Source organism: Candoia aspera, chromosome 8 (assembly GCF_035149785.1).
Source record: "Candoia aspera isolate rCanAsp1 chromosome 8, rCanAsp1.hap2, whole genome shotgun sequence".
Lineage (NCBI taxonomy): Eukaryota > Metazoa > Chordata > Lepidosauria > Squamata > Boidae > Candoia > Candoia aspera.
In genome coordinates, this window is record NC_086160.1 from 22,214,718 (window position 1) to 22,241,744 (window position 27,027).

At 36.9% G+C, this 27,027-nt stretch overlaps 1 protein-coding gene across 5 annotated transcripts; it reads right to left on the bottom strand.

The window, feature by feature from the left end:
• KLKB1 (kallikrein B1) lies at nucleotides 1-25,525 on the bottom strand. Of its 5 annotated transcripts, none has more exons than XM_063310672.1 (15): nucleotides 25,013-25,508; nucleotides 23,139-23,197; nucleotides 21,161-21,320; nucleotides 20,623-20,726; nucleotides 19,610-19,769; nucleotides 16,599-16,708; nucleotides 15,243-15,402; nucleotides 13,448-13,557; nucleotides 13,174-13,333; nucleotides 12,950-13,065; nucleotides 10,257-10,431; nucleotides 9,398-9,573; nucleotides 8,649-8,744; nucleotides 6,538-6,677; nucleotides 1-4,039 (listed from the first exon to the last, which is right to left on the bottom strand). In XM_063310672.1, the coding sequence occupies exons 1-15, from the start codon at nucleotides 25,150-25,152 to the stop codon at nucleotides 3,878-3,880; spliced, it is 2,028 nt and encodes a 675-aa protein (XP_063166742.1). In that variant the 5' UTR covers nucleotides 25,153-25,508; the 3' UTR covers nucleotides 1-3,877. The 5 variants fall into 5 exon arrangements, 4 of the variants coding, with proteins under 4 accessions (XP_063166742.1, XP_063166743.1, XP_063166744.1 ...); XM_063310673.1 differs by lacking the exon at nucleotides 25,013-25,508 and adding an exon at nucleotides 23,288-23,818; XM_063310674.1 differs by lacking the exon at nucleotides 1-4,039 and having other exon boundaries at nucleotides 6,570-6,677; nucleotides 9,466-9,573; nucleotides 25,013-25,521.
• Nucleotides 25,526-27,027: the final 1,502 nt, after the last annotated feature.

Below are 27,027 nucleotides of genomic sequence, written 5' to 3' on the forward strand. Positions count from 1 at the left end.
CACAATACAACAATTGCCTAGATTTATTGAATCACTGTTTGAGTACAGTTGTCCCTTCAGTACATTTCTCAGTTTCAGCACAACTATTTAGAGGAACATGTCCCTGGACAACACAAGTTTTCAGCTAATACAAGCAAAGAGGTTATTTAAATTAGCAGTCAAGTAGAGACCAAAAGTTGTCTTGTAGCCCCTTGAGTCCATAAAAATATCCAAGTGTGGAAAAGATAATGACAGAAACAGCAAACAAAATAGCATATCTTTACATGCTACACACAGACATAGCTTAGTCCACGAAGTCCTCTTTGTCTCCTACTTTATAGCCTAAGAGCATTGGTCTCTGGCTAGCTATCTTGTAATAGAATAATGGTACAATTTAAAAGACAATTTCAGAAGGCATCTAGTTGTCCTCGGGCCATTCTTGATCATGGAAGTTCATATCCTGGCTGGCTGTTAGTACATTCATCCATCAGTCATACTTTGATCTTCTCTTCATCTTTGGCACATCATTGTTCTAGTCCACTCTAGCATGATGTTGTATTTCCATGCAAACTGCATTCAGATGAACTGTATGTACTTAGCCTGAGTATTCATCACATAGTTCATTAAGCTCAATATCCATCATGAATACAAAAGTTATTTGTTGGGCAAGCCAGCAAAGAAGTTATATTCTGTTTCTCTGTGATTCAGCTAGCCATTGGTTTCTCTATGACCAAATTATTCTTCCAACACTGCCTAGATTGCATGGATATAAACTTTCTAAAGAATACTTGTACTTTGTTAACATATGGTCAGGTTAGCCAAACGAAATCCAAGGCTGAATACGTTCAGGTGCATCTTTGTCCACCTCTAAACAAGCTAATTTGATATTGGAGCAAGACTTTGGGCAAACAGCTGGGACCCCACTGCACACTGTTAATAGGAGGGGGCAACACCAAACAATCCTAGCTTCCTACATTAAAAGTAGTTCATCTGTGCTTAAGGAAAAGGCCTTCCATAAGATTATTAGATGCAGATTCTAAAATTGTCTAATTACATTATTATTCCTTTAAGAAGAAAATGAGATAAAGAGGAGAGATAAAATAAGATCACACAGAAAGTACAAATTTGGGAGGCAGCAAGGAGAAAATAATTAGAGTGTTAGTGAATATTACTGTCCTGCACTGCATGCATGCCTGTCTAGCTGGTGACAAAAGTATAAATCATGAATACTTTTCCAGAACACCACCCTCCCACAGTGACAAGTTCACTGAAATTCACTTCTCAAATGAAAGAAAAGTTAAAAGCATATTTTTTTCATCCAACTGAATAAGAACTATTAGGAGAAAAAAAGAATTTTTCTGCATGGCATTATCCTAGAGTAAGTTGATTATAAAAGCAACCAATCATTATAATATCTATGCTTTAAGATCACATCTACCATATGCTTTCAAACTGTAAAGTTTTCTCTGTAATTTATTTGTTCTTTCCAAGCACTGCATGCATGAGGAATTTATTAATAGCCCTTTAAGCGGATGAAAATTTGTGGAGTAAATGCTTCATCTAACAGCATTTTTTTTATCCCAAATGCACAGTGAGTAGCACTACTTTTGCTGCAGCTGTGAGCATGTTGTTAAACAATTAACATTAATCACAGCTCTGAAAAAAAGTTACTTCTCTCATATGCACTTAATTCTTAACGATATGCAGGTCCTAATTTCAATTGTTTCTAGAAAAGATGTTGTATATTACCTTTAAAAAAAACTACGCAGCCCAAAACATTGCCTGTTTACCATCCCATATCCATTAACCTTTGTAATTAGTTCAACCACAGATGCAGAAAAAGTGAAAGTTGAACAGTTCTGTGATGACTTGCAGTACCTTGATACAAGACTTCCTCTTCGCCTAAAACATCACATTCAGAAGCAACTGGAATGCTACAGTGAGAAGTAAGATAGCATCTGGATAATGGGAAAATTTGGCCTTAAGGTATGAAATGAAGCAAGAGACAGACTACTAGGATTCTGCCAAGAAAAGTCAATGTTTACAGGAAATATCTCCTTCCAACAAATTGAAAGATGACTGAACATAAAGACAACATTGATGTTTCTGTGTTGGATAGATAACAAAGGAATCAAATAGGCTGTATGCTCCACAAGCAAAGATTGAGATGCTCTATGCATTCATTAACAAGCTTGATACTGATTGAGGCCATTGTGCCAGTTAAAGACCACAGTAAAGTCTTTCATTTCATTTCACTGGGGCTCAGATCATGAACTTTTTGCCAATTAAAAAAGCAAACAAAATAATCAGATACAATCCAAGCCATATTCCATGTGATAATCTGATGAAAATCAAAGATAGATTTCAGGGATTTCATTTGACAAATGTGGTGCCTGAAGAACTGAAATTCACAACCTTATTAAACATGAGACAAACAAAAATATCCCAAAATACAAAAGCAAAAGAAACTGTCTGGTGATATGTCAAAACTGAAGAAAGGCAGAAAATAAAAGGTAACAGAAACAAATGTCAAGTTCTAGACATTTACTTCTGAAGAAACCTGGTAAATCATCTGGTCCAAGATTGATGTCAGCCCTTTGAGGTAGTCCACACAAGAAGCACCAAGTACATGAGTACTAACACTATCTTTATTGTGAGGTTACAGTAACAGAATCTTGCAAGTCTCCCCTTCCTTACTTTTACTCTCCCAAAAACTAGGAAGGGTCCCTTCTGAGATGCTTTCTCTACCCCACCCCATCTTCTCACTCAGATTTCATTTATCAGACCATTGTCTAGGCTGCGGCTCTTCCTTCTGTCTCCGAAAGTCATTCCTGTGGCAGAATGCTGGAAAGCGTTTGGCCCGAGAGATCAGAAAAATCACACACCGGGCATTTCTATAAAAATAAATGTATTTACAGAAAGCAGAAAAACATATTTGACAAGCTGTGCATTCACACATGCACTCAGAGAGGACAGGAGGAGGCTGTGTAGAAAGAAGGAAACTGAAACTAAAACAAGTCCAGGCAAGGTTCGTCCCCCAGGCAATGCAGCTTTTAACACCCAAATTGAGGACAATTAATTTCGCCCTTTTCACCCTGCCGATACTTAAGGAAGTACTCAATTACCATGGTAACATTAATTTCTGTAGCAGAAAACAATATACCAAACAATTCCTACATACCATTACACTAATTCAATTAAAGCCACTCCAGTTTGGGGTCTGATTTTAAAATGTTTACTTCCAAACAAGTCTCAATAAGTTCAGGGGAACAAACCCATAACTCTACGCAGGATCAAGTTGGGCGTATAAGTGTAACCGGATACTATATATAGCATTCAGGTGCCACCGACTATTATGATTTAAACATACTTTCTATTATGCCTACAATTAATAAACACATTGATCAGCTTCAATGTATTCATGTTAGGGAAAAAATGCCAGTTCAAAACATAATTATAATGTATTATTTTTATTGTGTCATTGCATATAGTGTGTCATATTCATTCAAAATAAAGATATTGACTAAATTTCTAAGATCTTTCTTGAAGAACTCCAGAGCTGTTGGTCAGAAATAGTCCAGTTATGTATATTCCATATAAACTGAAAAACTTTAACAATCCCATCTTTGTAAATTCCACTGTGAATTGCCTTGATCCATACATTCAGGAGTAATAAATGAAATGGAATCTAGTTTTTGTATGAATTTGCATGGTCTGAAGTGTGGTATCCTGATAAAGTATATTCAAAATATATGCATTTAAAATGAAATTTTGTGCAGATTTTTCAGGATTTCAAAATAATGCAGAAACAGGATGGAATAGGCATTTGAACAAGCTCAAATGAAATTAGTAGCATGCAGGAATACTCTGCCTAATTTGACCGTAGTATTTTTTTGTTTTAATCATCTAAGGTTTGTTCCAGAATCCAGTCTACAAATTTAGCTACATTGGTGTAAACACCTGGTTGTCCTGGACGAGCACATCCTTCACCCCAGCTGGTGATGCCAACCAAATACCAACTGTCCTGGAATTTACATGACATTGGGCCACCTGAGTCTCCCTACACAGAAGAAAAAAAAAAGCTGAATAAGAGGAGGGTGCTGAACAAAATACCCCGATGAATAAAAGCCCAAGCAAGTCTTTAAAATAAATCATTATTATTCAAAAATCTATTTTCCATACTCCTTAGCCAAAAAGGCTTTTACAAATACTCACAAAGGTGATCAGTATGACAACTTTGCCAGTGGGTTTCTAACTTAAAAAGCATGACATTCAGACAAAGAAGAATAGTGTGGGTAGAGAGAAAACAGCAGTCTTCAACACTTGCTCTTGAAATGCCAATTCTTATCCTAACGAGCTAGTGGACCAGTTCAGGTACCATTATTGATGGAATGGCAGGTCCATTTGACAGCTGGGGGAATGAACCAAGTGATCTGGTATTTCAGAAGAACCAGTGGAAACTCTGCTTCTCATTTGACTGGTATTGTGGTGTTAGTGAATGCACAAGAAGGCCAGAATGTTCTGCTTAATATAAAGCCTAAGATTCTACACTGAGATAGAAGCCTAAAGAGTTAGAAGGATCCCCCAGCTGTCACAGGTGAGAGAAAAAAGCTCCTAAATCCAAAGACGTAATACTGTTCATAGCCCAACTGCAGTTGTACAAAATCACTGCAAGTTTTTTTTTTTAATAAGGCAAACTGATTAAGAAAAATGGAGAGAGGAAAAAAGTGGCTGATTTTTAGCCATTTTTGTACTGTGTTTCATATTTGGATAGAGAACCTATAGATATGCAGATTGGGTTTAACAAATGGTATTAGTTGGTCGTAAAGGCTGTTGCTGTGAAGAAATAAACAAATGTTTATACAAGTTTAATATATTATTATTATTATTATTATTATTATTTACACAACAACATGAAATCAGCTGCCAGTTTTTTAGCTGGTGTTGGCCTTCATTAGCACTGAGTTGTTTTTTGTTGTTGTTGTTGTTTTATAATCCACCCTTTGGGGCATAATAATATCCAGCTCTTTCCATCCTATCTAGATAATCAGATCCTTCAACCATCCAAACTCAGACTATGGTCATTTCCGTACTAGTGATGTAAAGCATCTCCAAGAGTCATCCAAGTATCCTGGTGCCAAAATAATAGTAATTAAAATTAAATAATAATACAAAATAATAGTAATAGTAGACAGGCTGCCTATCACTTTAACAATGGCTGGGTGATACAATGAAGATGCTGCAAATTGCTAGCGCAGAAATGACCTACATCTTACACACCAGCCACTAGCACTTCTCTGGGCAACCTGCAGAATCAGAGCCATGTCCCCCACCTCCCGAATGCAACCATAGTAACCAGATGGAAAAACACAAAACAGTCGTAGGCTGACCCTAATATAATGTCTAATGTTGCTTAAGGAGAGCAAACTTGCAAAATAATTCCACCAAATTCTAGACAATCTCCATCCACCAAGTTATTTTTCTAATAGTGCAGAATAGAGGAAAGGTCACCTACGGCCTCCTTTCCATCTCTATTCTGCTGCTGTTATGTACATGAAAGGGTCAAGGGTAGAGTAGCCAAAGGCCTGTCCCTCTGGGACTGTCCATGTTAATTACCCAGAGTATTGTGTCCTGTGGACACTACTTTGCCTTTTGATATACAGACATATAGAGATAATGTAGATTCTTGCGTGCTGTTCATCCCTTCCTCGTCCTCTTGTTGCTTGCCTTTTCTCCTGTTTTTGCCAGCCAACTGTTTGTGATGTTTGCTGATGTTTAATGAATAACCCCAAGCTATGTTTTTGTTGTCTGTACTGAGTGGTGGGTGTGCTTGTTCTTATCTGGATATAGGGATTGCCTGGGAGTTTGTAAACTAAACTGGAAATTTCCACAGGAATGCTCCAGCACTGACTCCACTTCTGTGCATGCCATAGGCCTATGCAGTTGAATCTCCATTGCAAGTTTTACCTTCCCAAAACTGTTAAGTAGGACCACCGACCATTAAACAGAGCAGGGTTTCTTGACCTTAGGAACTTTAAGATGTGTGGACTTCAGCTCCCAGCTGAAGTTGCTAAGGTTGAAAAACACTGAAACAGGGTCTGGCAGGAGATCTTTTTGTCTAAGCCACTCTACAAAAGCCAATGGAACACAATTACAGGGCTTAAAAGGAGAAAGAGAAGAAAAGGCAAGGGAGGAAGTCCATGACACCAATAGAAGGTTTAAGAAGAAAAAAGTATACAACGATGGACCCTGTATGCCTTTGCTAGCAACCAGTTCAAAAGGTTATCTGCATGTTATACACTGAGCATTTTGCATAATTTAATATTTATACTGCTACTTGAAAAGTAAAAATAAAATACAGGGATCTTTTAAAAAACAACCAACCCAGAAGCTCTTATTTATTCTCAGGGAGTCATGGGAATAATAGCATCAGAAGGAAACACCATGCAGTTTTTAATTAAACTCAAGTTGTCTGCAGCAAACTCAGATTTTCCAGATCCCTTGGAAAGCGTGATGGTGTACAAAGGCAGAATGAAATACAAGATGCTGTTAATTTACCTGGCAAGCATCCTTGCCCCCTTCGGAGTAGCCAGCGCACAACATCTTGTCACTTATTCTGTGCTCTGGGTATTGCAACTGACATTCTGCATTTGGTATTACGGGGATTTTGACTTTTTGTAGCATGTCTTCGATTGCCCCTACAATTATAGAGGAGAGAAATGGAGAGAAGGTTGATGGTGCAGTGATAGGTCAAGAGTTATGCTAGCTTCAAGCATTCCCAACTGTGTGGGGAGGCAAACATGACATAAGAATCAATTAAAGACTCCTGGATTAACCCAGCCCTGGTTTAACCATTAAGCCGAATAAGCATGTACTTAGGGCACTAAGGGAAGGGGGCACTACAGACTTTTTACCCCTGGCTATCATGATCTTAACTCTTTCACTGCCTCACTTGACTGTTTGTTCTTAACCATTGCTTAACAGTCCATAGAAGTGCTTTTCTTAAAATGGCACTGTGTATGCAATGGCATTATTTCATCAATATTTTCTTTTAGAAGTCCATGATTTAATCTGTATTTTACTTATCCACTTCAATGAACCTCTTAATTGAAGCATTTCATTGACCAGCAGATTAAGGATCAGCAGATTAAGACCAGCTTCTAGTTGTTGTTTTTGTTTTGTAGAGCAGTGGGGAAGCTGTTAAAGTCATTCAAACTTTTCTCCTTGGTTTGATATCCATAATGGGAGGAAAGAAAGGATGTAGAACTTGCCCTAGGACTAGTAAATACATCAAAGGTAGCAAAGCAGCTGAAAACTGATGAGATGCTCTTTGCCAAAGATAAAGTAAGTTATCAAAGTTCATTCCTTTCTAACTTCAAAGTGCTGGCCTGCTATAGGCACACTTCATACAGCAGACACCCAATTTTGTCTGTCTCTTCTGTTTGATGAAGCCAGAACAACCTTTCATTTTCCTTTAGAAAGTCTGAATGGTAGGGAGTCAGAAAAAGCATCCATCCCCAAGGGGCATTTCAGCTGAAAATATGGTTGAGGAATGATTACTGACAATCCAAAGTGTAACCGCTATCTTTGAGCAATTGAAAGTACCAGGTAAAACAGTAGATGCATTGAAAAGATTCTTTGCCTCCTTCCTTACATCTTACCTGGACAGGTTGAAGAGTGTAAATAATACCAGAGCATGTCTGCCAGAAGAGTTGGAGGAGGTAGCCCAAATGATAAACAGATTATTAAAACCTTCTACTAAAATGGGAGCAGATAAGATGCTATATCTACATTCTGTGCTATACAATATCAAGCAAATGATATGACTAAAGGAAGATGGTCTTCTAAGAAAGAGGTTCTGAGCAAACTGGAATGGACATAAATCCAACATTTAAGTAAGGTTATGTGAATATCTAAGGAGATGGGCAACCAGAGGATTTTGTTTTTGGTCTTACAATGTCCTTAATGCTGGTTAAAATGAGAACATGTCTGGCTACTCTTCCATTTTTTTAAACAATTCCATTGCTTTCTGAGAATAGAAGATCTACTTATTTTCATTTAAAGATTCTATATAGCATCAGGTAGGGATAAGTATCAGATGATTAAGAACAGCCAGAAGCAACAAATAACACAACTAGACCTTGCTAAATAGCAGCAGAAATGAATGCTCTGTCCTTGATACGCCTATTTGCAATGGGAAGAATCTGGCTAACTCCTTTAAGCCTTAGCTAAAGAACAACAGCTAGAAATGTTTTGTGGACTGGAAAGACTACAGTGCACTCTCCTCTGTTCTTTCAGATCCATTAAACGTCTTTTTTGCAAGGAATTGCTAGTTACTACTGATCCTATGCTGATCCTGGAACTGATTGAACAAGGGCAAACAAACAAACAAAACAAAAGTCCCTGAAAATTGATAAGCCATCCTATACAAATGCAATGGCAAACCGCTTCTATAATGTTGCCAGTTACACAGGTGTGTCCCATGTTTCCTAGGAGTTGAGCTCAACTTGAGAGCATCTTTATCTTTACTGATCCTTGCTAATAAGTACACTAGTATGAAATCTAGAAAGCTAATGTACTTTTCAGTTATAGAATTCATCTTATAAATAAAACTCTTTCATATGAAAAAAATAACATCACATCATATTTTGCCAAGATACTTCCAGTACCTCTTTCTTTTGTGTAACCCCATCCAGTCACCCAGCATTCAGTGTATTCCATGTTCATTTCTTCCTGGGAGGGCAGGCATGCAGGTTGCTGTAAAACTAAATATCCATTTCAAAGAATCAGATAATAGAAAGCTGAAAGGCTTTGTTGAAAAATAAATGGCATCCTTAAGAATAAAGGAATGGCCTTTCTGTGTCAGTCCTAGACACTTTAGTCCAGCATTTTGTTTCTCAAATGGCCAACTAGATGCCTATAGGATGATTGTGATCCAAAAATGGAGTCACAGCACTTTCCCACCACAGTTACCCTGGAACTGGTATTTAGAAGCAGGCAATCGCCAACCCAGAGATAACATTGAGTTTTCAAAACCATTACTTTGTTGGACACATTCTCCATGATTTTTTGCATTGGATGCAGCTTGGTCCTAGTACTTTTAAAGAGGGGGGGGAAACCCTTCCCAACCTATTTTATCCATCCTGTACATAATTTTATACTCCTTAATCAGGTTCTGCTTTTTTCCCCCAAGATAAAGTCTACTTTAGCTTTGGAAACACTCATCTTGATTGGGTTCTTTTATCATGATAATTTATTAGATTTGGATTTAATGCAATGATGCCAATCATTGGCATGCACATTGATATCATTGGCATGCATAATGATGCATATTCAACAAATCATTATTAAACAATGACAGTGCAATGTATGAAATCCTACAATAATATTAGAGGTTTTATAATAAATGAATACATACCACTGAAATTCATAGGTCTGTCAAGTTTTAGTAAAGCAATGTCATATCCTGTCTCTGAAAGCTCATACCTAGGATGAACAATCATCTTTTGGACTTTGAAGAAGGTAGTTTCATTAGTTATTTCAGACTGTTTCAAAATGCTGCTGTAAACATGCCAAAGTTCAGTGAATGGAAAGCTAAAGGAAAAAACAAGTAAGGGTAAGAGAAAATATGTAGAAGTAAGGCTGTTTTTCATAAATCTAAACCATTCTTTTAAATGCAAACTAAACATATTCCTAAGTATTCCTTTACTAAGTACTTTCTCTTGAATTTTTACTTATTCAATTATTTTCCTTTCCATTCTCATAGCAACTAATTTCTGACAATTTGTGCACTAATCTTCTACCCCATTACATATAAAAATTATTTCCTATGCCATCATGAGAACATTAAAAACAGAATGGCTTTACTAGGTCAGACCAAAGGACTATTTTATCCACATCTTTTTATCCTAGTGCCCTCCAGATGTGTTGGACTGCACTTCCCATCATTATGAATCAATGGGGCTATAGAGTCTTCCAGATATTTTGAACTTCATTTTGTATGATGTCCAGTCAGCCAAGCTAACAGCAGGAGGGCTATGAACTAAAACATGGGAACAGTGCAACATTTCATGATATAGGCACCACAGAATTACTTCATCTAATTGTTTAAATCAGTAGAAGGTAGTTCTATATGTCAGTTCTGCAAGGGTTTGACCAGCAGTCCTAGAAGTTCGTGTGTAGTCATGTCCTTAATCAGAACATGTTAATCAGTAGTAACAAAAGCTATTACTATTTTCATGATTTCTCTGATTCTAATGTAAACATATTTTACTCACTCTTCTAGGCAATGGGCAGCTGTCAAAATCCACTGGTCACTGATGACTGAACCACCACACTGATGGCTCTGAATAGAGAGTTTAGTATGTAAACTGACTTGCCAAGGCCATTCGCCAACTGAAGAATTTGAGCCTCCAACAACCCTTGACCGTGTATTTGGTTTCTGCACGCAGACTAAAACAACATTTAATCACTACAGTCAGGTTTCATTCCATGTTTTAAATATGAGATTATATGAGTTCAAATCTAACATGCTGGATGGTACACAAAAGGGAAAGCTGAAATTACATTGACCATCAGAAGGTAGTACATTAGTTTCAATGTTATTAGCAGGTGACAGACATACATAGCCAGATCTTATTCTATGGGGTTCAAAGCCTACCAGGAAATGAACTCATGGAACTCATGTAGATGACTATATGAAGTACATTAGCTTGAGGAGCTATACAAGTTCTAGTGGTCAACAGTGTTGCAGGAAGGAATATATAGAATTTATCAGAATGGTATAAACAGTCCACTTTTCCTTAAGTTCACATACAGATATACTGTGTGTGTGTTTGTGTGTACAGTATGTGTGTATGTCTGTGTGTGTGTGTGTGTACACACACACACACAGAGGAAATATATATATATATATATATATATATATATATTGTGTATGCACACACACACACATATACATATGTTATGTTATGTCATGTGCCAATATATGAAGTTTTGCATAATGTCTCTCTCTCTATCTCCTTCTCTTGTTCTCTCTCTCTCTCTCTGTCTCTCTCTCAGTTTAAGGTGAACTTTATAAAGCATTCTGATAGGTGGACACTAAAATAATATCACTAATAGTCTAAATCAGAAGATCATCTTGATCCTGAGCCCTCAAAAGTCTGAACCTAAATGAAGTCCAATAGAAGTTGCTCTGTGTGAAGTGTACTGTATTAAGAAAAGTAAGCACATACCAGCAAACAGCAGTTGATGTGTCAATCAGTAGGAAGCTTGACCTACCATAGAATTATTTGCTCAGAACTATTTGCAAAAAGCTATGTTAGAAAGTTCAGGGACAGGAATAAGAATTTTGAACAGCTAGATTCTAGCTTATAAAACACTGAAATTAACAAAGACAGAAAAGATAGCAAGAAATCTAAAGCTGGTATATTTAAGAATAAATGTATTTCTTCTTTTCCTGAAATGGCATATAAATGAAAAGAATCAAAACCCAGCAGCACTAATGTGCAGCAGAAAAGGATATCTTTAACATATGTTGTCAGTACCAAATCACTGCCATTGAGGACATATGGCATGTGTTTTATCATGAGACACAGAGACTGGAGTTAACAGGATATGCTTTGCCTGCAGAAGACCTCCGTAGTACATTCCTTCACATTTTCAGTTCAAGCCTGAACAGGAAACAGGTCTTGGGAAAAACTGGAAATTTATTGCCAGCCAAAGTCAACAATAGCTTTCACATACTATTCATATAAACAGGCAACACAAGTTAAAAAAAAAAAAGGCCATGACTCTGCCATTTTGGCCATGCATGTATGGCACAGGGTTTTCCTGCGCCCTATCATCTCTACTTTAGCCTGGATGTCAACAGTTAACATATAGTTTTTATGTACAGAAACCTCAATGTGTCTAGCTTTCTTGGATCCTGGAATTCTGGCTGAATATGGATTTGGAATTTGGGGGACTCTTCTGGTTAAGTTTCCCTTCCCAAGAACTCCACACTAATTCATGGATGGGGAGGGCCTATGAAAGGGGAGACCAGAGGCTTAGTTTTACGGTCTCTTTCCATCTGTGTGGTCACTTCATATGAGTAGGTCATGAATTGGGCTGGAGAGAACAGGCTGACATTTAGTAAGTCGATTTACCATGTGATAGAACCAGATCTAAGTCAACATTACTTGAGTTTTTCAATTTTGTCAAATGAACGTTGAAAAATTGTGAATTTTTATTTCAAAATTACTAGTACAATATACTTGTTGAATCTGTTTTATTACTTTGGTATCATCATCACATTTATTACAGCCCTAAGACCAGACACAATAAAACTATACAATAGCAACAATCTTACATTAATACATATATACAAAAACATAGGCTGCTCAAATGTCAACTCTTGTCTACAATTATCAGTTACAGTGCTACATTAACTGCCATTTCTTGCAAATGAATGATCAAGTATCATTTTCTATTGTCAAATAATAAAGAAACTCAAAAATACTATGTAATGAGTAGTAATCCAATGTCATCTTGTAAAGTCCATTAAGTATTGAAATTAGAGACCTATGATGTCAAATTACAAGAAACAAATTTCAATAAATATTTGGCATACGTTCAGTGGACAGCCTGCAAATATTCAGTAGACTGAATCCATAAGGGAATTCAGAAATGAAATGCTAGGGGCAAATTTCTTTAATCTCTCTGGTGCCACTAAATATTTTAAATTCAAAAGTTATGAAATATTGGGTAAAATGAGAATTTCCATCCCTTAGAAGAGTCTTCCCCAAATTGGAGGATTGCATTTCCCATAATCCCAATTGCACAGCTCAATGATGTGCCAGTTCAGGACTGGCCCAACATATCTGGAAATGATCAGGTTAGGGAGGATCAAAGACTTCCCAAGGTGAACAAACATCTCCCATTGTAGCATCCTATAAGCACAACAGAATAGGGCTTAACCAGAGATACTCACCAGGGCTTTTGCCAGTTTGACACAGTCTTAAAGAGTAGCCTGAAACTATTTCATTCTCAGCCTCGATACTATCTGGAGACCCATTGGCAGACATTCTTAGGTAGCATTTACATTTGCTAAACAGGAAATAAAAGAAGCAGCATCATTCTAAAACTATTTTTTATTCAAGGGGAGAAAAATGGAAAAATCTCACATTATTTTGTAGACAAAACAAAAGCACATACCCTTCATGGTTGCATTGCATTTTACGGAAAATGTAAGTAAAAAATTGGCAGCGGAGGGTCATTGTACAAAGTTGTTGACAAGCCTTGTGCCCACTGACATATTCCACACTCAGTTCTGTCCCACGGAAGTTTAATTCAGGGTAGGTCTGGGAATGGCATGCTGCAATCGTTTTGTAAACATTGTGAAAGTATATGTCAAAGACACGTTACAGGCCAAATACTGATCGTGCAATTTTACTTTAATTGGGAGCATTTTATATCATCTTTACATTACCAGGTTCAGCTCTTTGGCAGTTCAGGACACTGAATCCTGATATGGCATTTGCTCTTTCTGCAATTTTGTCTGGTGTTCCACTTCTTGAATACATCATCAGACAGGTATACCTAAAACAAAATCACCAAATAATCATGACTAATATTTGATAGCGTCAAGCCCCACGCAGCTGGGCAAGACCAAGGAATCAAGAACTACACAGATTTCAGGGAGGTATCTTCAGTGCAAATCTGATGTAAATACTGAATATTGGAAAGCATAACAGGAATTTCCCAGCCTCATCTATTGTAAGTAAATGAAAGAGTCTCTTTGAGTGATTTGAAATGCTTCTTCCCAGATTTCTCTCCATCTGGGCTAGGATGCCATTATGAGTTAAGCTGTCAACTGACTCAGCTGCTACTATTTTTTTATTGTTTAAGTATGTTTTCTTCCATCCCTTTCCTAGCCTCCTCACAACTTCTCACAGATTGCTAACGTTGCTGAGTCTCTTTGTGCTTGATTTTTTTCTAATCCTACAAGTCATGGTTTGGACTTGGTTCAGAAGAAATTCTGTTAAGAACAGAATAATAGACATGGTATTTAAGTTCTGTATCTGTTACCTATATATTTATCATTAGCAAGATTGAATCTGTATCACCAGCAGATAAACATGGGCATGCCAATACCTGTTTGCCTGTAGGCCTAACTGAATATGAAACAGCAGAGCTGAATCCTATTGGGGTAAACAGTTTTAGCACTGAATGCAGGACTTCTGAACTGTATTCTAGAATTGCAACGAATGGAATTATAATAAATGTTGAAGGCTATCCATGACATTTTCAAGGTGTTGCACTTGACTTAAGGTACTAAAGAGTTGAGGTCATGGTTATCTGGGGAACTAACTATTTCCATACAGGCCTGCTCTGTCCTCATCCTCAAAAGGATGTCCTGTTACTAGCCTGTTGACATTCATTTAACTGTGTAGGGAGGGTTTTTGTTGTGATACCACCCCACATAGATGCTGTTTTCCCCAGGCTTTCCTTTAATTTCCCATTTAAGTGTGTGTGTGTGTGTGTGTGTGTGTCTCAACCTTGGCAACTTTAAGATGCATGGACTTCAACTCCCAGAATTGGAAGTTGACTGAGGAATCCTGGGAGTTGAAGTCCACACATCTTAAATTTGCCAAGGTTGAGAAACACACACACATACATACCCCCACACAAACACAGACACAAAATAGAATTCTTTATATATCCTATATTATAGTGTTTTCTATGATGAAAATATTTTAATGTAAATTTTTTGTATTCCTTTAAATGAAAAGTGATATATGAACTGCTGTCTGCTCATTTATGCATCATAAAGGCCAGTAAGTATATGTGGCTGAAAAAATTATTACAATTTATTTTTTGCCCCTTGCTTCAGTTTGTTCCTCCCTTTTAATACCAACATCACATCTGTTATATTCTTAAACCTGAGACATCAACCCAACATGATTTTCTTATTACTTCCATAAGAACATCATCTCTATTGTTTTCTTCAGGTGAACATCTTAGTTCTCCTCTTGTACATTCAGATGTATCTAATGTCAGTTGAGAACCAGAAAGCTTTGCAAGACTGTAGTTTTTGCAGTAACAAACCTGTGTGACATTGCCAAATTGTGGTCAGATGGGTAGAAATACCCATTGCAAGCTACAGTATCTCAGGCATCCATGAAGCAAAATCTCATAGGATCATACAAGATGATTGAATAAATATTTCACATAGCAAATCTGCTAAAAGTTGTCATAACATCAGGTTATCAGACAATACTCACCTTTGGCTTTTTATCTCCCATTTACTGCTGAAAAATGTAAAGAATAAACAGTTTGGACGGTAAGTGCAGACTGTTCTACATACAAATTTGTCAGGGGTCAAAACCTTTGCAACAGTAATTCCAGAAAATGCAAGGTGTTGAAACAAGTCCATCTGACAATCTGCACAGAATAGAAATTGGCAAAGTCATAGTAGTCCATGCTATCATCAGATGATCAAAAAACATATGGGGTGAGAGAGGGAAAGTCTAATTTTCAGATCCTGCCAGAATATGTGCAAATCCTAATAGAAAACATTTGGTTGTTGTAGAATAGTCTTTCCCAACTTGCTGCTCTCCAGATGTGTTGAGACTTTGGCAGAGTTGCAGCCTCAGTGTATCCAGAGGGTGCCTGACTGGTAAAGCTACAATACAGTGTTTTTCTATAGGACCAATCTCACCATATATCCATAACCTACAGAAAATGATGAAGTTTATTCAGCAGCATTTGCAAGTCACTGAGGTCTATCATATTCATAGAAAACTGTAAATCAGGCACAGGCGATGCTTCCAACAGCCTCCTATATATTGTGACTGATGAATATCTCTTGGCTTAGAAGATTAAGCTTTTTGAAAACCTCAGAGGGCAAATCAGAAGTGGCTAGAAGTGGATTTGTACATATTTGCCTGCTGTATCCCTTCTCCCCTGCTTCCAGAAAACAGCAAGTGTGGGTAACTGCAATCTAACACTGTACTCAGACGGTCTACCTCAAATGATGTTCTGGTGGAAAGGGGACATGGTGCCATGCAAGTGCCCATTGGAAATTTGATCTAGCTAGTGACTGAAGGAAAGGCATTAGGATGGGTTAGGGATGATTTTGGCACAACACAAATATTAGATGCAAATATTAATTAGGTTGCATAGCTTACATACCAAAAATAATTTATAATAATATGCTAAAATATGCAAAGAATTTTATGAATCCAGGTAGATTATAAAATCATTAATAATAATGTTTGAAACAAGGACAATTGGTATTCATATCTATAGCATTGCTATAGACACCATAGTGTTGAGAACTCATTCTGTAGGGCAGATTTCCCAATGTGGTCCTACCAGATGTACTGTAATTGCAGTTGCTAAAATTTTCAGCCAGTCCCAACAAACCTGGAGGGTGCCAAATTGGAAAAGTGTCTGGTATGGCATATATATACACACCATGTCTTAAAACAGTCTAAGACAGTGTTTCTCAACCTTGGCAACTTGAAGATGTGTGGACTTCAATTTCCAGAATTCCCCAGCCAGCTATGCCAAGGTTGTGAAACACTGGTCTAGGATATATTATCCACACTATTTTCTTTCAGAATAAAATGCCTTACCTGTTTGGGCAAGTTGGCATGGTTTTAATGAGAATCCAGAAACGACATCCCTAAGCTGCCTTATTTGGGTTGGGGTTCCTGTGCTGCTATATTTCAAGTAGCATTTATTACTGGATAAGAAAGGAAAACAGATACTATTTAATGTAAACCTCAGCTCAATTATTTCTGGCTAAGCTTGCAGACTCACATGTATAGTTTCTATGTGACACAGTTTGTTGAAATATGGTTCCAATATCCAAATGTCATGCTTTTCTTAATCTTTCATGGTGCTAGAGTTTACAAAGAAATTACTATGCTATATACTATTGTATACTGAACTATATACTATATACTATATTTTTATATTTATATTTATTGTCTACTTGTAATTGTATTTTTATATATTGTATTTATATTGTATGCCTATTGTTTTAATTGATTATTTTGTTGTAAACCGCCCAGAGTCCCTCTGGTGGAAGGAGATGAGTGGTGACAAATTTGATAAATAAATAAAAATAAAAATAATTTAGAAGAATGTATAGCAATTAGAAGAGTAGACATTTTACAATTTGTGTATAGAAACTATACAAATTGATTGGTAGGAAGAAAAAGAAAGCATTTCTCCAAATTACTCATTGTTAATTCACATAATTTAGTATCATAGCATGCAATGATGGCCAATAGTTTTATGGGAGAAAATATATTACCTAAAGCCATGGTACTTAAATTCTAGATTTATACTGCCTCATATTAGCAGATTCTTGTAGAGAAAAAAAATGGGGTGGAGAATGGGGTGGGGAAACCGCCTCATCCTTTTTTTAAGGACATTTGCATGTGTGCATGTGTATCTGTGTTTGTATATGTACATATGGATAAAATCAGCATGTCACAGAATAATCTGATTATTAATAAAGGTAGAACTATATAATCTGTTCTTTGGCATAATGAAATATGCTAATATTTCTATATATAGATGCTTATTGTTCTTGTAATTATTATGCTTATATCTTGCTGTACTACCCTTGTGGACTCAAGTTGAGTAATCTGAGGATGTGGCATCTGGTGTGCTTACAAAACTGGGATGTAGGAACAAGTAATAGCTGCTCATAGCAGTCCTTCCAGGCTCCTAATTCTCATGGGGCTGGTGATGAACTCTCCCAAGTTTTTAGCACTAGGGATTCAACTTCCATTTCCTCAGGATGGGAATATGGTGGTGTGCATTAATTGCATTCCAAGACCAATCCAAATTGTTGGTTTTAAACCATATATATTTATATTTATATTTCATTATGTATTTATATTTATATTTCATTATGTATTATATTTGTTCTATAATTTTATATTGCATTGTTTTAATTGTGTTTTATTGTAAACCGCCCAGAGTCCCTCCTCAAGGGGAGATGGGCAGTGATAAATTTGATTAATAAATAAATAAATAAATAAATAAATAAATAAATAAATAAATAAATCCTCATACAGTCTACCCTAGGAACCATCTCACCATCCATTCCATTCTATCTTCTCCCCAGCAAGAGAGAGGATGCTTAGGGTCCTGATCCCACAAGAAATGAGGGGGAAATGGGCTTAAAGGCAGATTTTTTTTACTGCATTACTCCTGGAGTTGTGACTGGCCAGCTTGCTCTTTTAAAGCAAGGTACTTTAAAATAATCTTGTTCAGTTAAGCTTTGAATTGCAGTTGTCATTTGTGGGGTGGAGGGACGTGATCTTTTTTGATATATATATATATATATATTTGGTGGTGTACATTCATGGGATTTATCATATATTTCATATTTGTAAACTATCCGAAATTTGGGAGTGGGGGGAGATTATATAAATAAATAAAATATTAATATTAATAGCATGTAATATTTCATATCTGTAAACCATCCAGAATTGGGGGGGGGTGTCTAAACAAAACAGTCTAGCCCTGCTGAAATTATCTGGAACTCAAGCAGAAGTTTGCTCTTATTAATTTATGCTCCCTTCCTTTTAGTGGACTGAATCCCAGCTAACAAAAAAAGGCTTGACATAGCTACTTTTTAAAGGGCTGAACTACACATTGTTTTCTACATTATGTGCAGCAAACTTTGGTAATTTTATTAATATAGGACATTGTTATGATCTTGGTCCTTAATCAGAGTCTATACACTTCCTGAGCAAAAAATAAAATAAGAAGAGTTAGGTGCTTAATGACTGGGTTCACAAAATATGTTTCACTTAATTTACTGAATTAGCTCATATTGTATGTCCGCCCAGTATACTGAATCATCAAGTAACCTTACAGGCTGGTTCGCAGAACACGTTGAAGCAACAAAACAAACAAATTGAGTTAAAACGTATCAATTTTAGCCAACTGTGCAAAGGTGGCTGCTAGATCTTTTACTGATCTGGTTAAGTTTGTTGTGCAAACATAACTATGGTGTAATTTTATCCTTATACCCCATTATACTGGGATGGGGCTTAGATCCATTGAAGGATATCATGCCTTTGCTAGTGACTGGTTCCAGCCCATGGAACATATATAAATTATTAATATTAATATATAGGACCACTATATGTGGACTGCAAAAATATGGATGACCAGCAGGATAGATTTACTTATTCCCAGAAATAAATTGTGCTCAACAAATATATGATACATTTAATTACTTAATCAGTTCATGGATCTTAGAACGAAGAACCTATGTCATTGCTGTTCTACACCATATGGGCAACCAGTGGCCAGTGGATCACAAGTGGCTCTGAAGCTGCCATTTTATGAACCTAATCTTAATCTCAAAGCCAATTCTGATGAAGCCATTGAAATGTGGGGACATGGCTTGCCAGTGAAAATTAACAGCACATGGCCATATAATACCTGAAAACCTTGAATGCCCCTGCCCTACTTGGCAAATGCTTCAGACCAGCTATCGCACATTCACTTGCCTATGCTGCACATTGTGTTCATTCCCACAGGCAAAGTAGTATATCAAAGCAGCTATCCCCATTCTCTATTTGGTCTAGTGAAACAGATCCTGAATATTATTTACCGCAGGGGTGCACTGTAAAATGATTCTAAGGTATATGTAAAAAAATAACAGTGCTTATCGTTGGTGCATCTCTGTTGGCAGCTATGATAATTGTCGGCAGTAGTTACATTGTAATTTTTCCCTTGCATATCCAGTCCTTCATATACTTTTTTGCTGCAGGCTGGAAAAAAGAGAGAAGGAAAGAAGATGTGGAAGAAAACCCACCTCCTTTAGGGGAAAAAAAAATCCTTCTAGAGGAAAAACGTTATATCAGTAAAATAACTGAAGCACTGGAAAGGCTTCAAGTCAAGCTTCCGGCTCTATCTTCTGCATTCCTATGGCTCTGGTTTATCATAAGCCTGCTAGATGAAGCGTCCCTACTTCTCTTTCCTAGAACTATTTCCTTGGACTGCTGCTCATACAAGTTATAGACTATCTCAGTTTGTTCTAAGCAGGAAGTTGAGCAGGGTCAGGCCTGATCAGTGTCTTAGTGCTGCCCACTTAGAAATAGCAAGAACTGTAGGTTGTTCATTTATGGCAGAGGTAGCTAACTCTGGCTGGGCACTTCTGTGGCACAGTGATGGTGCAAAGTTGTATCACATACAGTACATGCATAGGTACACAGTTATATCACATATATGGTATCACTTACATGGATAGGGCCATTTTTTTTCTGGGGCAATTGGAGGTTCTACATTTTGTTTCATTTTGTTTTTTAAAACATGGCAAAGCTATCTTAGACTTTCACCAGAATTTTCATCAGTGTTTAGAGGTGGCTCAGGGAGCCTCAAAAAGGGTCTTGGGAGCTACATGTAGCCTGAGGTCTCAACTTGCCCACTCTCAATTTAGGAGAAGGTCCATAACTCGGTGATAGCATTCAAAGCTCTGGGCCCAAAGCTAAAGCCTTAACAAACTTTCTGGTGCAAGCAATATTGAGATAAATAGACCAATTGTTTGATTTGCTATAAGGCAGCTTTTAGTGCCCTGTGTTCCTTTTGTTGCTTTGTCAAGTTTCATAAACAAATAGGTCTTACCAGTAATTCGAGTGCATTGCTTCTGAGAATGACCAGAGATTACTCCTTCCCTGTGTACTTTTGGCAATTCTTGAGTATCAATTTCTTTCAGGAAGCAAGAAAACCTGAAATTTGGAAGGGGAGACATATTATTCATATAACATGCATTTTAACATGCATAACATGCATTTTAATATTGTATTTGTATTTATACTTTTCATGGTATTTTAATGTTTTATCCTGGTTGTAAAGCACCCAGAGTCCCCTTGGGCAGTGAGATGGGCGGTGGCAAAATTTGATAAATAAATAAATAAAATTTCTTTGACTGACTGACTGACTGACTGACTGGATTTATAAGGCTGCCCAACTCAAACAATGTAACTCTGTCTCCCACTGCCTGCCATCCTTAAACCCTTCCGTTGTCTTCTTCCTGTCACCATTTATTTTAGAAGTACCTTGGACCTCCTTTATTTGCTCTTTTGTCTTAGGAAGGCCTTCTTACACCACTGGTGTGCATGCAGGAATGTACACATAAATCATCAAATAACCTTAGCATTACCTTTCAGTATTTTTTGCCCAGCTTCCAGGTATGTAGGAGAACAAAAGACATCTTGGATGATAAGTGCACACCATCTGACAATAGTCTGCAGTTGGAGTATAAACCTTAGATATGACTCCCCCTTGGATATATGTGTTTCTGTAGATCTCGGACATACACTCTAAGGCAGAAAAAGAATGCCAGGTATTAGCTTGTGCTGCGCAGACAGAGCATCTAACTTTGGTCAAAGCAGGAAGGCACTACAGCCCTATACAGGAGTTCAAATGTCCATGGAAGGAGATGGAGTACATACCTTTCCTACTCATAACTCCCTCATGTTGATGGGTGTCTTGGCTTGACTGTGGACTTCAAGGAAGTTCGCTATGGATATGCTTACCCCAGGTTAATTTAACCATGCTTTCACTTAAACCAAGTCATCTGAGCTTCCACAACATACCGAACCATAAATTAACCTTATCACAAAACATGGTAAGCTAAAATGTGGTTACCAGTGTGTGGTTCAGTGTGTCATGCAAGCACAGGCACCAAGAGACATGAACAGATTTAGAGGCTATCCACACTTGCACAATACAATAATTCAAGTTATCTGAAAACTTAACATGTCATTCACACCCAAATTTTGGAACAAAATATGATCATGGCCCCAAATTCTATGCCAGGATGCTAATTCAGAATGTGGGGACCATTCTTCCTTCCTTTTTAAAGGCTTTTCCCCCATACTAAACAAAATGTCTAGTCTGTCTGCAAGTTCCTTAGCTGAAGCAAAAGTATTTTCCATGAATTTCTGTTTTCTTACGTCTTTCACGTTCTGCTAGTCTTTTTGAAGGTTATTGTCAAATACAGGACATTCCTGTTACACAGACAAATTGATGCTTTTTGTTCACATCAAAATCCAAAGCACTACAGCACTTCCAGAAGGAATAAGAAATGTGTAATTACATTTTTAAATGCATTTATTTTACTGCCTCTACTTGTTACAACATTAAATTTTAACTTGTTCCAGAAAGAATTGGTGAATTAGAAAATACAGTAACTAATTTTAAATATATTCTTTTTAATTTCATAGCTGAACAGTACTGTGAAAACATTGGATTGGAATATTTTTGTTTTTGTGATTTGAAAAATAAAGGAACATAAATCATTGACCCAGTCATATATTGGAAAAGGCACTGGAGAGCTGAACTTTCTCTTGATACCACTTGCAAGTACTTAATTCATGCAAAAGTATTACATCCAAAAATTATTGATCCTGTCTCTGGGGATATTTTCACCTAAATAAAATGGAAGTACTAAAGAAGGATGCCCATGGCCACAGTCCTTGGTTTAGTCTTGTAAATAGCCACTTGCTTTATTATTTCTAGTAGGTAAGGATCAATTCCAGGTGATTAAAGAAGGAAATAATAGGCAAGTTTTTAATTTCTCCCACCCCCCAAAATGCATGCATGGAAAACATTTGCAGAGATTGTGCAAGCTACAAATATGGTCAACAACAAAATAATGTGAAATGCTCCAGTTTAGGATTAAAATCAGCCACCAATGCCTTTTTCTGGTATGCTTCTTTATTATTATTCTATCTCATTTTTTTTTCTTTTTTAAATTTTTTCTTTCCTGCCCACACCTTTCAACGTTTTAATGGAAAGGAGGCGATAGGAAGAAACGGCAAATACCATTTAGTTCTTTGCAGGACTCTGAATTCATTGCAAAATTTCAACCAATCAATAAGCTTGTCATAGACTGTAATTTGTCTACAATTAGCTTTCTAGCATAGATGCATTTGAAGGGAGCTGCAGATCACAAAAGCTTATACCTTTTCATAAAATTTTCATAAAATGTGTTAGCTGGAACAGATGCTACTTCTGAAAATTCTTTCTAAGACACAACTCTGTGTGCATATAAGACTACAGTTCCTTGATGTACCCTATTATTTATGGTAACGTAGAGATAAGTATATATAGATGGCCCTATATATGGTACTTACCACTACATACAGAAGAAAACAACGCAACGAAATAAAGTGTTTGAGAAATCCAAAACATCCTGAAACAAAAACAAAAAAATGCAACATGTTTTAATGCCAATGTCCTGAAATTATCTGGGGTTTCAAACTGAATTTTCAGGAGCCCTTACTTTCTGTATCAAAGGAAAAACATAACCTCATAAATACCAGCTGGAATATATGGGTTAGAAGTGATATAGTAGAACAGATGTAAGTTGCAGGGTCAAAATAGAAGGACCATCTAACATGTATTTGTGCACGTTATTGGTTTGGTGTTGATCAGGCTATAAAATCTCACTAGCTTTTTGCTTTCTGTTCAGATTTGTTAACCAGAAGAGAAAATGCTGGGCAAAACAAAAACAAAACCTGTAAAATCTTGAGTTACTGGTCCTATGCTATGTTACCTAAGACTGCAGTCTTAATTATGATAACTTAATAGCCCTGGTGAGCTAGCACACGTATGATTGAAGTATGCCAGTGTCCCACAACCTGGTGTCCTCCAGATGTGGATTCCAATTACAATGCTAACTGAGTACTGCTGGGTTTGATTACACCCACTGAATGCTATAAGCCAGAATTTTTCAACTTTGGCAACTTTAAGATGTATGGACTGCAGCTCCCAGAATTTGAAGTCCACACATCTTAAAGTTGCCAAGGTTGAGAAACCCTGCTATAAGCAGCAGAGTCCCCAAAGTCCTGGAGAACAGTGGGGCTTAATTTCCTTACTAAGCATGTTTACACTGCAGGTGATTCACCTGTAACCCACTGCTTTAATCTGTAGCTTGTTTACTTTAAGGATGGGAAAACTTTGTCCCTTCTGATGTTGCCAGAGTAAAGTTCTTCTTGGAGCTACTTTTTAAGTAACATCCAGAGAGTTGCAAGGTCTACTTTACTTGCAAACATTGCATATGAGTGGAATGTAATGAGATTATTTCTACTGTCATCAGCAGAGGTATTGGTCCAAAACTCCATTTCCATAAATGTAAAATGCTATGTTGTCTCACTTAATAGGATGATATCATAGCGTTAACATCATGTCAGTGTTAACACTACATTCATCTACATCTTAGAAATGGTGCTAGAGTCTGTATTAGCAGCAACCCATCATTTTTGTGTGTAGCTATCAATTTTTGAATTGTTCTATATCCAGTCGGTGTCAGTTTTACATGTGTTCATGCCAAAGTCCATTGGTTCCATTTTTTTATTAACCTGCAGTCATTTCTTTTTAAAAATCATTTCTAAACACTATACATGGCTATGGATCATAATATATATTTGAGCGAAGAACTCTATGGTGTTATTCAGAGAAGATAAAAATCTATAGGAGGGCTATATATCAAGAAGTTACTGTTGGAATTCACAAAGACTGAATTTCTATTTGCCACCAAAACAGGCATCTGTTTTCAGTGGAAAATGAATAGAATGTTTCTTTTTCATCATCTGAATAAAAGTTTTGCTGTTGTCTTTAATGCAATCCTATAAGGTCTATGCTAAAGTTAATCCTACAATTTTCAGAGTTGTTTAACATCCCCCTCTATAAGAGAAAAAATGAGGATTGTCTCCATCTATTTTGTTTAAATGTTTTCTAATTATTCCAGTTCATCTTTGTAATCAATTAAAAGCAATTTAACTGATTGATATGTTAGAGTAATGAAGTTAAAGTTATGCAGCTAACTTTAAACCATCCTGGTGTTGTTGTTTTTCATTATTATTATTATTACTATTATTACACAGTTAAAAGTGATGATTATTAGATGGTTGACTGAAAGCAATCAAAAAATTTAGCTCATGCAGTTGAATCAGTTTTCTCTATTATTTGAAAGCAACATCCCTACTGAATAGAAAAATTCCATTACCTGGAACAGTGGCTGTTCTGGTTGTAACTTTCCTCCGTAAACAAATGCATGTATTCTTTGCAAAGAAATATGAAGATAGGAAAGAAAAGAAATGGTGTATTGAAAAGAAAGAAAAAAACAGACTGGTTCCAGTTGTGCATGGTAATACCAGCCCCTCAGTTAAATGTTTATTCTCCCATTATGTTTACTTTTGAGGAAATCTTGAACAGTAAACATTGTCTCTCCTTTTTGGGGGAAAAAAGATATAGTTGGATCCAATAAATACCAGCACTGGCAAAGATTTGCCCTCCACAGTTTAGCAAGGGAAATCTGTACCAGGAGGGAGGGAGGAAGACATCTGCAGGAGGGGGAGTCCAGATTGTGGCTGCAACATGAAATCAAAGTCCTGCCCCTTTTTATGTGCAACACAATGCATGTAAAAAAGGTGGGGCTTTGCATAGCCATGGTCACCATCTTGTCTGTTTTGACCCTCTGGACACACCTGGATGGTTGGAGATAGAGAGGGAGACAGAGAGGTAAATAGGTATTTTGCCATTTTCTTTTCTAATCGCTAAACATATATAAATATGTTGACATACTTCCTCCCACTGTGCTTAAATGATCAGATACTCTCCTTTCTGCTTTTTATTTGTCTGAATCCACAAACTGAAGGAAGGGGGAAATTTGGAAGGGGGAAATTTTAGAGAACTTTTTCCCTTCCATCTCAAGATCTTGGTCCCCAGTATTGAGCATAATCACTAGAGAATGCAATAATATATAGTACATCCATAGCACAGGTTTACTGAATCAAAGCTTGAATAAACAGTAACTGTCCCTTTAGTACATTTCTAAATCCCAGTACAACCAATTAGAGGTAAGCATCACAGATCAACATGCTTTTCCCAACTAATGTAAGCGAAGAGGTTATCTAAATTAGTTCTCATTAATTACCAAAGTTGTCTTGTAGCATCTTGATTCTAGAAAGATTTCCCAGTGTATAAAAAGTAGTAACAGAAGCAGGAGATAAAAAACAGCAATTAAAATAACTAGCTATCTAGAATCTCCTACACACCACATGCACACATACACTTCATCCAGTTTGCATACACATGCACACAGGGTGATTCTTTGTCTCCTATTTTATCATCTAAAGCCATTTTTCATCAATCTTGTTGTGGAATATTGTTATAAATTTAGAAAACAATTTGGGGAGGGATATAGCTGTTCTTGGGTAGTTCTTGATCATAAAAGTTCATGTTTTGACTCTTGGTTCTTTTATCCATCCATCCAAAATATCCATCATATTTTGATCTTCTCCTGGTTTTTGGTACATCATAATTGCTTTGGTTGACCTTAAAAGTGCTGTTGCATTTCCATGCCCCTGGGCATTCAGACAGATGAATATACATACAGTAGTTTGTTAGACTGAATATTCATCTTGTAGTTCATTAAGCTAATGATCCATCATGATCACTAGAAAAGGTTATTTGCTGGGCAAGCCTGCAAGAAAGTTACATTCCACTCAAACATGAATTTTCCCTGGTCCAGCTACTCCATGCTTTCTGTATTTGAGAAGTACCCTTCCAACACAAGGGCTATATTTTACATGGACAAAACATGCATAACATTGGACAAATTGCACTAATTGGCCTGTACATGAGAGTCTTTGTCAAGAGCTGGGTAGCTCTGCCAAATCCAGTGGATGAGGGAAAGGAGACTTTCTTCACAGTGCTACTAGGCCTATAAAAGCAGGGTTCCCATGAGGGCTCACGTAGCATCCACATTGTTCCATTTTTGATATCAAGTTGTTGTTGTTGTTGTTTTCCCAGAAAATATAATGGACTAATCTGGGGCCAACCAGTAAATCTGAATACAAGATAACAAAGACAAGTGGAAAATAGTTAAGACTATATAATTCACTGTCCCTAGATGTGCTAATGTGCATCAGCCGAGGTAGTTTTAAAGGAGATCAGGTAAGTGAGCAACAAGGAAGCTAATAGGAGTTTGCCTGGGGATTCAGAAGAAAGAAGTAAGAC